Source organism: Equus asinus, chromosome 20 (assembly GCF_041296235.1).
Source record: "Equus asinus isolate D_3611 breed Donkey chromosome 20, EquAss-T2T_v2, whole genome shotgun sequence".
NCBI classification, from domain to species: Eukaryota; Metazoa; Chordata; class Mammalia; order Perissodactyla; family Equidae; genus Equus; species Equus asinus.
This window is the reverse complement of record NC_091809.1, coordinates 66,117,369-66,132,675: the sequence shown is the minus strand read 5'-3', so window position 1 is coordinate 66,132,675 and position 15,307 is coordinate 66,117,369. Positions and strand designations below refer to the sequence as shown.

The following is a 15,307-nucleotide window of genomic DNA, read 5'->3' as shown; positions in this document are numbered from 1 at the left end:
CCCCCTGAGATGCCGTCAAGCCCTAAGATGCTCCCTTGTACAGATAGCTAAGTAGCCCCACCCTCCCAATGCCCCCTTTTCCTTGGGCAATGGAGCAGGGGGCTGCGGAGGACTGCAAGGCAATCTTTGCTTATCCCTGTACACCCTGCTCCTCAGGCTAAGGTCCTATTCATCTCCTGCCTTTACCTAGAGACTTCTCAATCAAGAGGTCTGTTCTGTAGCCTCCTCTTGTCTATATCCAGTCACTTTGACCGCTCTATGGAAGTCGCCCTTTGAAGTCTCACTGGGGATTCTCTAATCATCAAAGGCCTCAGTCCTTGTCTCCATCCTTCCCTTTCCTCTATGTAGCAGGCGCCACACAGTTGACTCTCCTCTAGCTGAAGCTTTCTCCTCCCTTGATTTTTGACATGACTCTAGATGATTGGTTCTCCTGTGGCTCCATCTGTGTTTCCCAGTTGTCTCTTCATCGTCCTCCTGTCCTCCAGCATGGCTGCCTTGTGGCTCTCAGCATTCCCTTCCTAATCTAAAGGTGAGGGCTGCTGCTGGCACATGGCTGGGAGTTTTGGAGTCTGAGAAGCTGGGCATAAGCCTTGGCCCCATCACTTACCTATTGGATGACCTTATATCTGTCACTTATCTGAATTTTAATTTTCCTGTGTGTAAAATGGAGATGATAGGGTTATATGAAGAGTAAGTGGGATGCAGCAGTGCAGTCTTTTCCAAACTGTAGTCATTTGCAAATTTGCTTTACAATTTTTGCCATATCCGAGTACTACCTGTGCTGTTGGTTATTTGAAATTGGCCTTTACATTGACTTTACTGGGAAAGATTCAACCTGAGCTAACATCTGTTGCCAATCTGCCTCTATTTTCCCCCCTGAAGCCCCAGTGCATAGTTACATATTCTAGTTGTAGGTCCTTCTAGTTCTTCTATGTGAGTCACTGCCACAGCATGGCTACTGACAGAGGAGTGGTGTGGCTGTGAGCCCAGAAACCAAATCCAGGCTGCTGAAGCAGAGCACACCAAACTTTTCTTTTTTTAAAGATTTATTTTTTTTTAATTTTTCCTTCTTCTCCCCAAAGCCCCCCAGTACATAGTTGTATATTTTAGTTGTGGGTCCTTCTAGTTGTGGCATGTGGGATGCCACCTGAGCATGGCTTGATGAGCAGTGCTAGGTCTGCGCCTAGGATCCCAGCTGGCGAAATCCTGGGCCACTGAAGCGGAGCATGTGAACTTAACCACTCAGCCATGGGGCCGGCCCCAGAGCATGCCAAACTTTAACCACTAGGCTATCAGGGCTGGCTCTACATTGATTTTAAATCAACTCACTGGAAAACCAGTTTAGTCTTATTCTAAATACTAGTATCCATGAAATCGTGTATATGAAATGCTGGTTATATTTTCTGAGGACAAATTAAATATCAATGTATAGCTATTAAAATAAAAGCATTCATTTGTATGCTTCTAATTATCCCAAGTATCACAGGGTTACATGCACTGCAGTTAGAGGAACATCAGAATCTTTTATGTAAGTCGCCCGCCACAGTGCCTTACCGCAGAAATTGTGTGTAACAAGTTGAGTCTTCATTATTATTACTCCTCCATGGCTAATTCCTGGTCTGTATTTCCAACCTCACCTTTGTTCCCAAGCTCTGGTTCTGTATCTCCAGCTGCTATAAAATATTTCTGCCTGTCAGTTTGGTCTCATTTAAAGGTTAGCTTGTCCACTTTCCCTCCACAGTTCCTCATTTCCTGGTGACCTTGGCTCCAGCCTTTGACATCACCTTTCACATTCCACGGACCCTCCCAGATCAGACCCCGTATTCTGAGGCTTCTTCCTTCTGGAAACTTGCACATATCCTTCCCTTTCCATTTCCTCAGCTGTCTCTCTGGTCCAGGTTTTCCTGCACAGTGCCGCCAGGTGTATCTCCCTGAAATTACATGTCCCTAATGGTGCTCCAGTCCTCAGAAACCATCAGAGAATTTCCACTGTGTCCAGGTAAAATCCTAACTTGGAAGCCTAGCATTGAAAGCATCCAGAAAGCAGAATGGAGCAGTAGTGCGTCATACTTGCTGAAGTCAGACCACGTGGGTCTGTGACCTCACCTGCCCTCGCTGACAGTGTGACATTGGCCATGCTACTCAATATCTTTGAGCCTCAATTACTCCTATAAAGGGAGGTAATAGGGATACTGTTAGGATTAAAGAAGATACTTCATGTAAAGCACTTACCATAGTGCCTGGTGCATAGTTGGTGCTCAATAATTGGTAGTTATACTTATTCTATGTGTATCAGATCATTTATAATCTGGTTTCCTCCTATCCTTTCCAATTAAACCTTTCACTTTTCCTGCCTCAGAATCCTATTTTCACAGGCTACTTGTCTCTGCCCCCAGGCCTTTGTGTAGAAGTCTGTTAAGCCTTACTGACCTATTTCTCTAAATTTGTCAGATTCTTACACATCCTTCTAATCCCAGCTCAGCTTTTGTTTTCTCCAAGAAGTAAGAGTTCTTTCTTGACTGCATTCGTGTGGCCTTGCCTCCTCTGAAATTTGATTGCTGTTTTTCTTTATACCATTTATTCAGCACTTAACATGAGTTGCATTACACTGTTGTTTCTTCTAGATTTTATACCTAACTATGTCTTTGTGTATGTGTGTGAGGGAAATTGGCCCTGAGCTAAAAATCTGTTGTCAATCTTCCTCTTTTTCTTTTTTTTTGATACCCAAAGCCCCAGTACGTAGTTGTATATCTTAGTTGTAAGTCATTCTAGTTCTTCTGTGTGGGATGCCACCACAGCATGGCTTGATGAGTGATGTGTAGGTCTGCACCCAGGATCTGAACCAGCGAACCCTCGACTGCCAAAGCGGAGCACGTGAACTGTATCTATGTCTTGTTTCCTGGAATAGATGGTGTTTCTTGATGTGAAGGCCGATTTTGAGGCCTATAAAACAGTGATTAACACCAGCTGTAGGGCTGGACTTCCTGCATTCATACTGCGATGCCACCATTCATTAACTGTGTGGCCTTGAGTACACTACTTGATCTTGATGGCCTTAGTTTCTTCACCTGTCAAAAGATGATAATCATAGTACCTAGTTTTTGTGAGTTTCAATGAGTGAATACTTAGCGTAGCCACTCACTGATTTAATATGTATAAAGTTCTTAGAATAATGCCTGGCATATAGTGCTCAATAAGTGTTGGTTCTTGTGTTGTTGTTGTTGTTGTTATTACTGTTATTATTTTTTTGTCATTATAACCAATCCTAATGCTTCCTCCTTCAGTACTAGTCACACATAATATATGCTTAATATTGTTGAATATGTGACTATTTCCCCTCCAGTACTCCTTTTCAATTCTCCATCAGTCTATTTTTCTTACCTGCATATTAGCAGACAAATTGAAAGTCTCCTTTCATTTAATCACAAAGCAAAAAAGAAATCCCCTGGGATTAAATAGCTTTTACTGTCGAGCATAAGGAAACAGATCAACTTGTTGAGAGAAACAATTTTTTTTCTTGTTACTAAATTTGAAAAGGAATTTATTATAAGGTTATTTATGGGGCAGGGTGCTGGTGGACTGGGAGAGCTCATTCTTCTAAAACCTACTTAACATGTTGTGATTAGGAAAAAAAAATTTCCATTAAACACAGGAACTGTATCAAATTGCATCAGCAACCCAGGGGGACTAGATCAACAGGGAGGTAGATTGCTCAGACAGAACTTTGTACCTGTGCCTACAGTCAGAGATTCCGCTGGGAAACCAAAGAGTAAGATTAGTGGTGAATGCAAAAGGGCAAGTGTAATCCAGAAATTGTAATCTGAAATTACCTCTTCCATCATAGGTGTATTTTTGTCTTTAGGGAGCAGTGTTGTCAGTAATTTACTATAATTGCAATAACCAGATCATTAAGCTGTCTGCAGAAAGCATGGAAAAATACATCTGCCCTCTAAGTGACAGTGTAGCAAAGACTATATTAGACTTTTAAAATCAAATACTCTTACTATTTTTAATGCAGTTTTCCATACGTGCAGTAAATATTTTAGTTACACACACACTTTGACATTCCTTCAGAAAGTGAGCCCCTGCCAAGACATATTTGGTAGTTTTGTAGAGTTAAGTGAGCATGATGATGATGGGGAGCTGTTATACAGATTTTATTTAGATTTCCAGATGATTCTTTAACAACTGATATTAAAATATTAGTCATCTTGGGATCAGAAGAAAGTTTTGTCCTCGGTTAAAAAACTGGTTTTAAGACAGGAAGTAGGAATCATACTGGGCATTTCTCTCAGTGGAGCTCCATTAACAGACTGTTCTAAAGCCCTGGGATTTAATATGTTTTGTAAATCTTATGATAAAGTGACTTCATAATGTAATATCCATTTTTTTTGAATGACTCCAAGTTGCAAAATACAAAATCAATGCAAATAAATTTCAAGAAGACAGAAATACCTACATGAACAGACAAAAACATTATAGGTAATAGATGATGCAAAGGAATTGCTAAAACAAACAAGTGAAAACAAACAGAATCAGGTTATAAGCTGGTTGATGTGATTTGGGAAAGGCCTGGGAGTCCCTGTAGCCTATTCTTTTTTTTTTAAAGATTTTATTTTTTTCCTTTTTCTCCCCAAAGCCCCCCAGTACATAGTTGTATATTCTTCGTTGTGGTCCGTCTAGTTGTGGCATGTGGGACGCTGCCTCAGCATGGTTTGATGAGCAGTGCCATGTCCGCACCCAGGATTCAAACTAACGAAACACTGGGCCGCTTGCAGCGGAGCGCCAGAACTTAACCACTCCGCCACGGGGCCAGCCCCCCTGTAGCCTATTCTTATTGAGAGACGTTAGCATATAAAGTTCTTGACACATCCGTAAAGGTGTTGGAAAATACTGTTCTGCTTACACCAAACACTTATCCAGGAGGTAGTCTAACTAGAAAAAAAGAGACTTAAGCAAAGTAAATAAATTTGGGGATGATAATTCTATAAAGAGTTATAAAAGGAAAATAGGGCAGGTTTTTAAACCTAAGACAATGTGGGAAAACAAAACGCCTGGGCAGATGTGGAATTCCTCTCCTCCCGCTGCAAACACATAGATATGTTGGATTAAAAATATATATTTTATATACCATATATAAATTAAATTAAACTCATATTTCAGCAAAAAAGTAAGAGAGGAAAATTTTCCAGTGCCAGAAATATATAAGAAACCAATAGCCAAAGCCACATAGACACTAGGGTCTAGGGCTGTAACCTGCCTGGGGATAGGAGTCAAAGTTACATACCCTATTCAAGACATGAAACTGGAACTAGGCTTACCAAGTAAAACTGGGAGCTGGCAAATTGCTGCAGCACTGGTGAACCAGGCAGGAAAACTACCTGCAAGTTGTTATAGGAAGTAGCTGCCCACACCATGTCATGAGTGGAAATAGTAATCCACCAGAAGTAAGCCTAGAGCTGTCATCTTTCCTTTGTATGAGTCCAAATTTGCACTGCTTTCTCCCTGTGGAAACCCTGAACTGAGAAAAGATCTCAGAAACTAGTCCAGAATCATTGAACTCTTTAGGGCTCTGGCAGAAGCAACTGAAAAAGTAATCCTATTAGATTTTTTTTTTTTTCAACAAAATACCATGGACCTCTTATGAAGAGCTCACCAGCAAAAATTGCAGAGCACTTAAGTACCCACCACCTTAAAATCCGTCAGTAGAAGCAACAAAGTAAACTGAAAACCCAAATAAAATAGAGAAATCTTAAAGGAACTTTAAGATAAGCATGTCTAAACAATTGGAAGATAAAAAAGAATTCCACAAGAGAAAAAACAAGGAGAATCTGAAATAGAACCAAATAGAAATGCTAGAAAAGAAAAAAGTCATTGAATTGAAAAAAAGAAAAGCACCTCAACAAACAAGTAGACTAGACATAGCTAAAGAGAGGGCTAGTGGATTGAAAGATAGATCTAAGGAGCTCACCTAGAATGTGATATAGAGAGTTAATGAGATATAAAATATGAAAAAGACACAGAAAAGACAGAAAGAGAGGCTTTGATGTATATCTTATTGGATCCTCAGAGGAGAGAATTGAAAGTTCATGGAAGATCAATATGTCATGTTATAAAACATCCTTTGGTATTTTTTTCAGAGATTTAATACTGGATTAGATAAACCTTGGGGGATTTCTCTCTTTTTTTTATTTTGTGTTTTAATTTTGCCTAGTAGCATTCATACTAATTTATCTACATTAGTGTACTGAACTAAGGTTATGACCAAACAAGCCAAGCCTAGAATGCCTGACAAAGATTTTCTGCAAGAAGTTGTCCTGTGCTTTCTGGTCCCTGATGGATGGGGACGCCCTATGTGGATCATCAGAGTTCTCTCTCCATCATTCAGCCACAGTTGATTGGACAGGGGTGAGCATTTAACTCAAGGATAGTTATTCTATAGGCTTGTCTTGACATGACTTGATAGAAAAAGAGGAGCTGGACAAATCAGCTGAGAGCATTTGAAGTAGGAAATTAAGTAACAGAAGAAGCCAAAATTGAAGGTTAATGGTATGATCAATGGCTAAAGAGGTCGTGATGGTCCTTGTACAAGCTCAAGTTATGATGGAACAGAGACTATGAGTAAGCAGAAGCCATGAAGTAGAGAAGAGTTATGCAGAAAGAAGTAGGTGAAGAAGCCAAAAGGGAGAGATAGAAAAAGTCCAACAGGTCAAAGGTGGCTGAGTCTTATTAATGGCAGTCATTAATGTCTACTTAGTCTCAACCACAGACTCTTGCTGCCAAAATTCCCTAAAGCTGCCTGGAATCCATTTCTACTTCCAGCAATACCTACCTACACTACAGTTCCTGGGTGTTTGTGAAGGCTACTGGTTCAACTTTTCTTGGTTTCTATGGCTTTGTATCCTTCCATTGAACCCATCTTTACAGGAGACAACATGAAGGAGCCTTCATTCATTGAAAATACAGAGTCTTAAGGAACACATTCCAGATTCAGTTGAGCTATGCAGTTTATCCAGGTTACCTTGGCTGTATGGAGTCCCCTTCCTAACTGGTTAACTCCATTCTGTGGACTCAGAGCAGAGGAGGTTGTGGTGAGGAGACTGATTTTTTAGTTTTTCTCTGAGAAGTTTTACTGTGCTTGCTGTTCTCTGCTACCCCTGCTGATATAGAGAAGAAAAAGGGGGTAGCCAAGTGAGGTGCTAATAGGAACAGTGCCTCCTGAGGACCAGCCCACTGACCAGTTTCTACTGGTGCTAGTGTCCTGGAAACAACCCTAGCCAGTTGCCCACTGCCTGTGCTGCCACATTTTGTGGACTGTGAATCTAGTGGCAAAGGCAAAAAGGAGGCTAGAGGGCCAGTCTGCACATGCTCCCTTTTACCTTCTCCTTTCCATTCTCTCTTCAGTCTGGTGTCTGCAACACCGAAGGGCTCAGATATCAGCTTCTCTCCCTGAAACCTTAAGGAACTCCATTTCTCCCGTGACACAGAGAGAAAAGGAGTCTACAGGAGGGGAGTATTTCTTTCGACTCTCTGATAGAGAAAACTGGGACAGCAATGGCCATTAAGATGGGGGAAAGTACAGCTTAGTAATGAAGAACATATGCTTTAGGAACAAGAAGACTGACCTCAGTTCAAATCCTGTTTCTGCTAATTACTGGATGACTTTGGAAATGTTTCTTCATCTTTCTGTGTCTTAGTTTCCCCATCTGTAAAGTAAGGTAAAAATACCTTCTGTGTATTGTTATATTGAAGAAATTTACTTGGTAGTTCAAAAAATATTAGTCCCTGACCCCCTCACTCCATCACTATCTAGGTGCAGTGTGCAGGCATTCTGTCTTGATTTCAAACACTATGTTCTCTCTTGTCATCTTGGTCATGGGACCAAATTTGAGGTTCATAAGAATATAGTGACCATGGATATGGGATTCTGAAGAAAGCAAGGAGAAGAGAAGGAAGATGTGCTCTCTCTGCTTTCATATCCAGAGCATATAGTTTAGTCACTGCTTTGCCTGCCCTGGGCAGGCACAGGACAGGCAGTGCACAGGGCCCATGTGGAATTATGCCCTGACCTGTCCAGACACCTCGATTCCATCCTGGCCTACTTCCATGTGCCTGTGAAGTGTGGGCAGAAAAGGCTTAACCTGACTGCCAGGTGCATGGCTGTGGCAGAAATCTGAAGCCCTGTGAACTCAAGTGACCTGAGAGGATGCAGAAGCAACCAGCTAAGTCTCCTCTGACCTTGGTGCCTTGGCAGGCCATGCTCTCAAGTTTGGGAATAAATCAACTCACAGTCCTAGTTTCTGCCTAAGAGCAGCATATTGTGTTGTTTCTTGCACACACACACACACACACATGCATGTGTACACACAATCTCTCTCTCATTCACTTCTCTCCCTTTCTTCCCCTTATGTTTTATCCCTCCCTTTTTCTCCTCCTGCTTCTCTCTCTTTTGCTCCTTCCCCTTCCTCATCCAAGAGCCTCTCTTCTCTGCTCATGTTCCAGCCCTGCCATCTGTCCCTGTAAGAGCTGTTTGATCCCTGGGTGGCCCCTGGACTGAAGACAAACCAGCATGCTGCTCCACATTCTGTCACAGGGCTACCAATTAAAAAAAGGGGATAAAGAAGCTATACTGAGCTAAATGCAGACACAATGCCCTAGTAACCATGGAGATACATGCATCTTAAAATCCCTGACCTTACACCCAAGACTCCATGATCTTGGCTCTGCCATTTCCTGATCTCATGATTCAAGAATGAGGCTGGTATTTCCATGGGGTATGTCTTTCAGCTATAGGAGAGCAGCAGCAGAAGCTTTACAAAATGAATGAGCTTCTTATCTCTGTCCTATGGGGATGTGGTGGAAGCGGAGAACATCTAGGATCATTGCTAATTCTAAGACCAGGGAAGGGATGGAGCAACCTTGAGGGGTGAGGCTATGAATTACCTCGTTGGACTTCAGTAAATATTCCTGCTTTCACACCAATTGCTCATCCATTGGCCTTGCCAACCTTACACACACATCTGAGCATGCCTACGTGTGCCATGGCAGAGTTGGAGAAATTCACAGTTGGTTGCCTTCCCGACAAGAAGTGCAACAAGATCCACATGGCCTTGACTCCCTTGGGTTTAGTGAGTAGCGCCAGCTCTAGGGAATCAATTAGTAAGAATTTACTTATTTTAATTAGTTTTTTTTGTTTGTTTTCTTTTGAAAGTAACAAGTTATAAATAATTTTTGGGTTGATGTGAGTAGGAGAGGTGCAGGGAGAGAAACAAGAAAATAGAGGAAAAAAATCTCTCTTGCATCCCCAGGGATCAAACAACCATTGCAGACATTTTCATGTGCTTCCTTACAAAGTTTTTCTTTCCTATTTTTAGACTTAAAAAAATTGTCCTCATTTAATTTTATATCCTTCCTTTTGCTTTCAACATATAACATATTTCTCCATCATTAGAAATTCTTCGTAATTACAAATACTTTTTAATGGCTTTGAGATATTTCTCTAAGGGATAAAACATCATTTAATTAACCTTTCCTGTTTTTGAAAACTAGGTTCGTTCCACTGCCGGCTTTTATAACTCCTGCCATGATGACCATCTCAGGGCATATAGATTAACAAGAGTGCCTTGGGATGCTAGTATGTGTCAGCCCTTGGCTGGGTCCTATGGGAAAGATACATGATCCCTGGTGTCAAGGAATTTACAGTCTGGTTTAGGAGCTAAAAACATACTCCTGGGTCAGTCCTGAGCTCTTTCCTTGTATCCTTTCAGATTGGCAAAGGGAAAGTATATATTATACTGCTGAGCTAAAAAAAAAAACAAAAAAGCAGAACCAAGAAGGGGGGGATATAGATTTTGATCATTATTAGTACATAGTACATATCTAGTTTGACCTAGACAGAAAATGAATTGTTAATAATAAATATATGGGGAGATTAAGTTCAAACAGCAGTTGGCCAAATTTGAATTTTACCTTGGCTTGGTAAGTATCTAATAACTGATGACAAACTATACATTTTTTCATCTAATTTAGAGCTCCAATTAGAGTTGATTGTTTATCGTATATCCCAAAGTGTGTAAACATTCATTAAGAATGTATTTATTATATTGCAGCCTGCCTTGGTGTCTGATTATCTGAATCGCAGTTCTGATTTTTATGGGCCTGTTGAGACCTACTTTCCCCTTGTTTTCATTTTTAAAATTAACTTGAATCTTATAGAAAAACATTCTAAAAAAGAGCTATGAAATTCATAAAGCCATAAGAGATTAAAAATGAATGTCACGATGGTGTATTTGTGCATGTACAACTGTGTGCATGTGTGGGTACGTGTGAGTGTGTGCTTGTGCACGTGTGTATGATGGAGTGTTACTGCAGAGCAGGAGTGGAATATACACAGGGAGTCAAATAGGAAACAGCCTATTTGAAAGACACTTTCAAACACCAGGATTGTGGAAGATTAGAATGAAATGTGTGTGCATGAGAGAACCAAGCCCTTCCAAACCTAAGCATTGGAAGTGTTAGTGTCCTAGGGACTTCTCTAGAGTCTTGGCAGAATAATTCAAGTACACCCTCTCTGCTGTGAACAGGGATGCACTTAACACTTGTTCTGTTCTTTCAGATTGATGACCCCAACAGCAGTCTTGAGGAGGTCACTAATGAGGCTGATGCCGTCACTTCTGTGAAGAATCTGGGAAGCAAGCAAGCTTTAAATACAGACTACCTGGATTCTGATTACGAAAGAGGACAGCTGTACCCGTTCTCCCTTAGCAGTGATTTCCACCCCACCACATTCGCTCTGACAAATGCAGCTCCAATGACCCCATCCTTCCGGGAACGTTGGTACATGAATCTCAACAGCTTAATGGACCAGGCCCTGACCCCGCAGTGCGGCGATGGGGAAGACCTATATATCATCACAGGCGCCGTGCCCTCAGACCGCAAAGTTAAAGACAAAATGACCGTCCCTGAGTTTGTTTGGCTGGCGGCCTGTTGTGCTGTCCCTGGAGGAGGCTGGGCCATGGGCTTTGTCAAGCACACCCGGGATGGTGATGTCATAGAGGACGTGATGGTGAAAGAACTTGAGAAACTGCTTCCATTTAACCCTCAGCTGTTCCAGAACAACTGTGGTGAAACTGAACAAGACACAGAGAAAATGAAAAAAATCCTGGAAATGGTTAACCAAGTCCAGGATGAAGAGCGAATGGTACAATCTAAAGAGGGCTCAGTGCCCCTCTCCAGCACAAGGAGCAAGAAGTCTGCTCTGTTGCCTCCAGAAGCATTGGAGGAAAGGAGTAGCTTTTTGAGAAAACTCATGGGCTTCATTGCTACCCCATTCATCAAGCTTTTCCAATTAATTTATTACCTTGTAGTAGAAATCCTGAAGAACATTGTGTATTTCCTGTGGTATGTTACCAAGCAAGTGATTAACGGCATAGAAAGTTGCCTTTACCGCCTGGGTTCAGCCACCATCTCATACTTCATGGCCATTGGGGAAGAGTTGGCAAGCATTCCCTGGAAAGTAGTCAAAGTCATAGTCAAGATCATCAGGGCCATTCTCCGGATCCTTTGTTGTCTGCTGAAGGCCATTTGCCGTATTCTGGGCATCCCTGTCCGAGTCCTTCTGGATGTGGCCACTTTCCCTGTGTACACTATGGGTGCAGTTCCAATTGTGTTCAAGGACATTGCAATGGGCCTTGGTGGCACCATCTGTTTGCTCTTTGACACTGCTCTTGGCACCATGGGTGGCCTATTTCAGCTTGTTTTTAGTGTCTGCAAGAGGATTGGCTACAAGGTTAATTTTGCCAATTCTGAGGAATTATAGAACTCAAACCGATAGTGTCCAGTCACAGTGAATTTGATTTTTTTTTAATAGAGAAAGCTGGAGTATTTTGTCTTTACCATGGGTTTTTGTTCACTGTCAGTTATCACACTTTGGCCTTTGGTGGGGGTGTCTGCGTGTTTTTCAAAAGAAGATGGTACAATTCAGACTTGACTCAAGAGAAATGTTCAGGGTAGGATTATGTGTAGGTCATCTGCCATGATACCGGCAAACTTCCAAGGCATTAGAATCTTCAGTTATTCACGCTGATGCAGATGACCACCTAAGATGCTCTGGTGTTTGTTTGTGATAATTAAAATTTACAGAGGAGAGAAGAGTTAGAAAGAGGACAACTTTAAACCAAAGGGTTTCTGAGAAAAGGAGAGAGGAATCTTGTTCCTCCTGTTATTCTCTGAGACTTAAAGCAAAACCGATATAAATATTCTTGGCTAATTTGTTATCATTTCTATTTCTCTCCAACTCAACTGACCTTGGTGAAGTGCAGACACGCTTCTCTGTTGAAATAACTTTCTTAGGATATAGAACGTACTATATCTCTTAGCTTTCCATGGCTCCCAAGGACCTATAGGTTTGTTGGTTTGTTTCTCCAAAGTTGAATTTTGCTCCATTTTTCAAGTAGGTAATGATAAGCATTTTATGCCAAATGTGGCATAACAAATTTTGAATGAAGGGCAAAGATCATTTGCCCCTTGAACAGTGGAAGACAGTCCTCTCGTGTGTAAAGAAGAGAGCACAAGGTCAGAGCCCTGCTCTAAGTAGGTGCTGTAGGTCCGATGACATCCTTAGCGAAGCTTGGATTAACTTGACATAGATTAAATCTCTGGCTGACAAGATTGAGCTCGAAGACCTATATGTTAAGCTAATATGAAAATTCATATTCTGCAACATACTAGATCAGTCTTTTTTATACATCAAGCAAGTACCCAATACAGTAAAACACTCTGATGCTGTACTTAAATGATTGTTTTGGCATAAATGTATAGAAAAGATCTACAAAAGAAAAACTATTCTAGCAATCTTGGAAAAAAGAAAAAATATTCTTATACATATATATCCAAGTTTATATATGTATAAACTTAATTAAGAATCATTCTCTCTTAGGAACTTATTTTTATAGTGTGTTTGAGGCTAGAAAACATAACACTCCCTTAGTACAAATTTGATTTGAGAGCTCATCTCCGATTTTTTGATCAAGCACTTGTCATTTTACGTCTTGCACTGAAAATAAGAGGAGAAAGCAGAGTCTCCTAAACTTTGCCCTGCCTTCCACAGCTGAGATGGAATCATCTGGATTTTTCTGTGTTATAACAAGTTGCTGTGAGGTAGAAAGGGGCCAAGTATAAAATACTGATCTTAGGGGTACAGGCCACCCTTCATCCAAAAGTTAGATGCAAAGAAAGTTAGATGTAAAGATCCCTTTCTGGGATCCAGAAAGGCGATAAGGAGCGAATGATGGGTTAACTATTTGCATCAGGTTGATGGATGAGGAATGTGAGTGTAGTGAGAGTTACATTTTGCATAAAAATAATTCACTTGCACCCAAAGTAGAAGACTAGGCAGAAAGCTACCATCCTGATCAATTTGTGATGCAAGGTTGGGGAATACGACATCAGACTGGTCCATGATAGGGAGCTATGCACTAGATTTATCTAAAAATCTTAAGCAGTATTTTACCAACACTTCTGTTTGTGAGCATAAACATCTGTAGTTGGGCTTCCCTTCACTTCAGCAGTGTGAAGGTACATGGCAAGGTGAGGGCCTGGTACTGATCGGTCAAGAATCCTGCTGGATGAAAGAAAGAGACGCTTAGAAGTGACCAGAGAGGTGGTCTGGCCAAACCCTCATTTGATGAGGAACCTGAGGCACAGGGAGGCAACAGACTGGCCTGTAGTTTCATTGCTAACTGACAGCAGATCAGGAGACAAGGTCTTTTGCACATGTCCCATCACCCCTGGCATATCAGATATGTGGTGTGTATGCTACTATTCAGCTGCTTTCCTGGACCAAGGCAGAGTTTTCTCCATCATTCATCAAACAGACTCTAGGCCCCGACTAATCAGTTGGATTTGGCCTATGGGATGAAACAATTAGCCATCCATGCACAACATCGTGCTTACTGCCTCCCAAGGAATCTCTAGTCCCCAAGAGTATGTATTTGCACACTGAAAGGCCCAGAGAGGGCATTCATGGCAGCTTGAGCCCCTTGGCACCATGCAAGGAACAGGGCATCCAAACTGCTTCTGGAGAGCTCTTTGGAAATGTCTTCTTTTTTACTTCTAGTTGTTTAGTGTCTTATTTATTTATTCTTGCGTGACCTTGTTTGAAATCTCAAAAGTGATGATAAAGCAAAAAAAATATCCTTAAGGTTAGGTGGCTGAGACCATTTGCTCTGGACCACTGCTGTTAGCTGTGCCTCCTGTTGACTGGCTTTGCTGTGTTGGGCCTGAAGCTCCAGCAGGTGGCTAGACTGCTGGCCTATTCCCAACAAACTATTTTGAGCTTTGAGGTGGGAGTTTGGGTTGTTGGACCCTATCTCTGGTAAAGGTTTCTCTGTGGCTCTGTATGTTCTCAGGCCCTGGGGGAGGCCAGCCTCCCCAATAACTCTTCGTTATTATGGAGCTGATTTTCTAGTTTGTGGATCAGCCATGCCTTTGGACACTCCTCTTTTCCATTGTGCCTTTTGATTGTTGGCTTCTCCTCTACATCAGCACAGCACTTCCCCCTAAATGCAGATTAGGGAGTTGGAAAAAGGAACTAGAGTGAAACACTTATTCATTCAGTCATTCAGTCATCTATCAAACATGGCTTTGAACATCAAGGTTGCAGAGATCAAGAATACATGGATTCCATCTTTGAGTTCAACTCTAGTTGGGACAACAGATGGTACAGATGATACGTGTGACCCATCATGGTAAGTGCTGCAATAAAGGTACTAGCAGCATGCTTCCTAGAGCACAGGAGAAAAAACCGTAAAACCATGGGAATTAGGGAAGCCTTTACAGAGGGTGTGACAAAGGTCAATTTGACATTTTCAAGCTATGTACAATGCTGTGCACCTTGTAATGCTCAATAAAGTAATTATTGACAACTCATTAGCTGTTTTGTAAAATATTTAAAGAGGGAGAATCCTAATGGTTGAAATAAAGTTTAGGGATCATCTGTGATTTTAGTTTTTTTTCCATTTTCTTCTTGATCCACATTAACTCAAGCTGTTTCTGCTCACATCTGGCTTTTGTTTATTTTTTTAAAATTTTGAATCATACATGAGAAGACAGAAGATTAGATCAGTGAAACAGGACTTAGAACTACTTTTCAATGTTGTTTCTCTGAGAAGCTATTTGGGACATCAAGTATTTGTGATATGTCCTTCATAAATAAGCACCAAAGGCTTATTGCTTCACTGATTCTGAATCACATGGAAAGCCCCAGTACATAGTTGTATATCCTATTTGTAGGTCCTTCTAGTTCTTG

The 15,307-nt window shown here is 41.3% G+C and overlaps 1 protein-coding gene across 1 annotated transcript in view; it reads left to right on the top strand.

The window, feature by feature from the left end:
* ENDOD1 (endonuclease domain containing 1) overlaps positions 1-14,928 on the top strand; it is a 39,024-nt gene extending 24,096 nt beyond the window's left edge. The window contains exon 2 of the mRNA XM_014835398.3: positions 10,616-14,928. Within this exon, the coding sequence (XP_014690884.1) occupies positions 10,616-11,818 (1,203 nt within the window). The 3' untranslated portion in view covers positions 11,819-14,928. The remainder of the gene's footprint in view (positions 1-10,615) is intronic.
* The last annotated feature ends 379 nt before the right edge of the window (positions 14,929-15,307 follow it).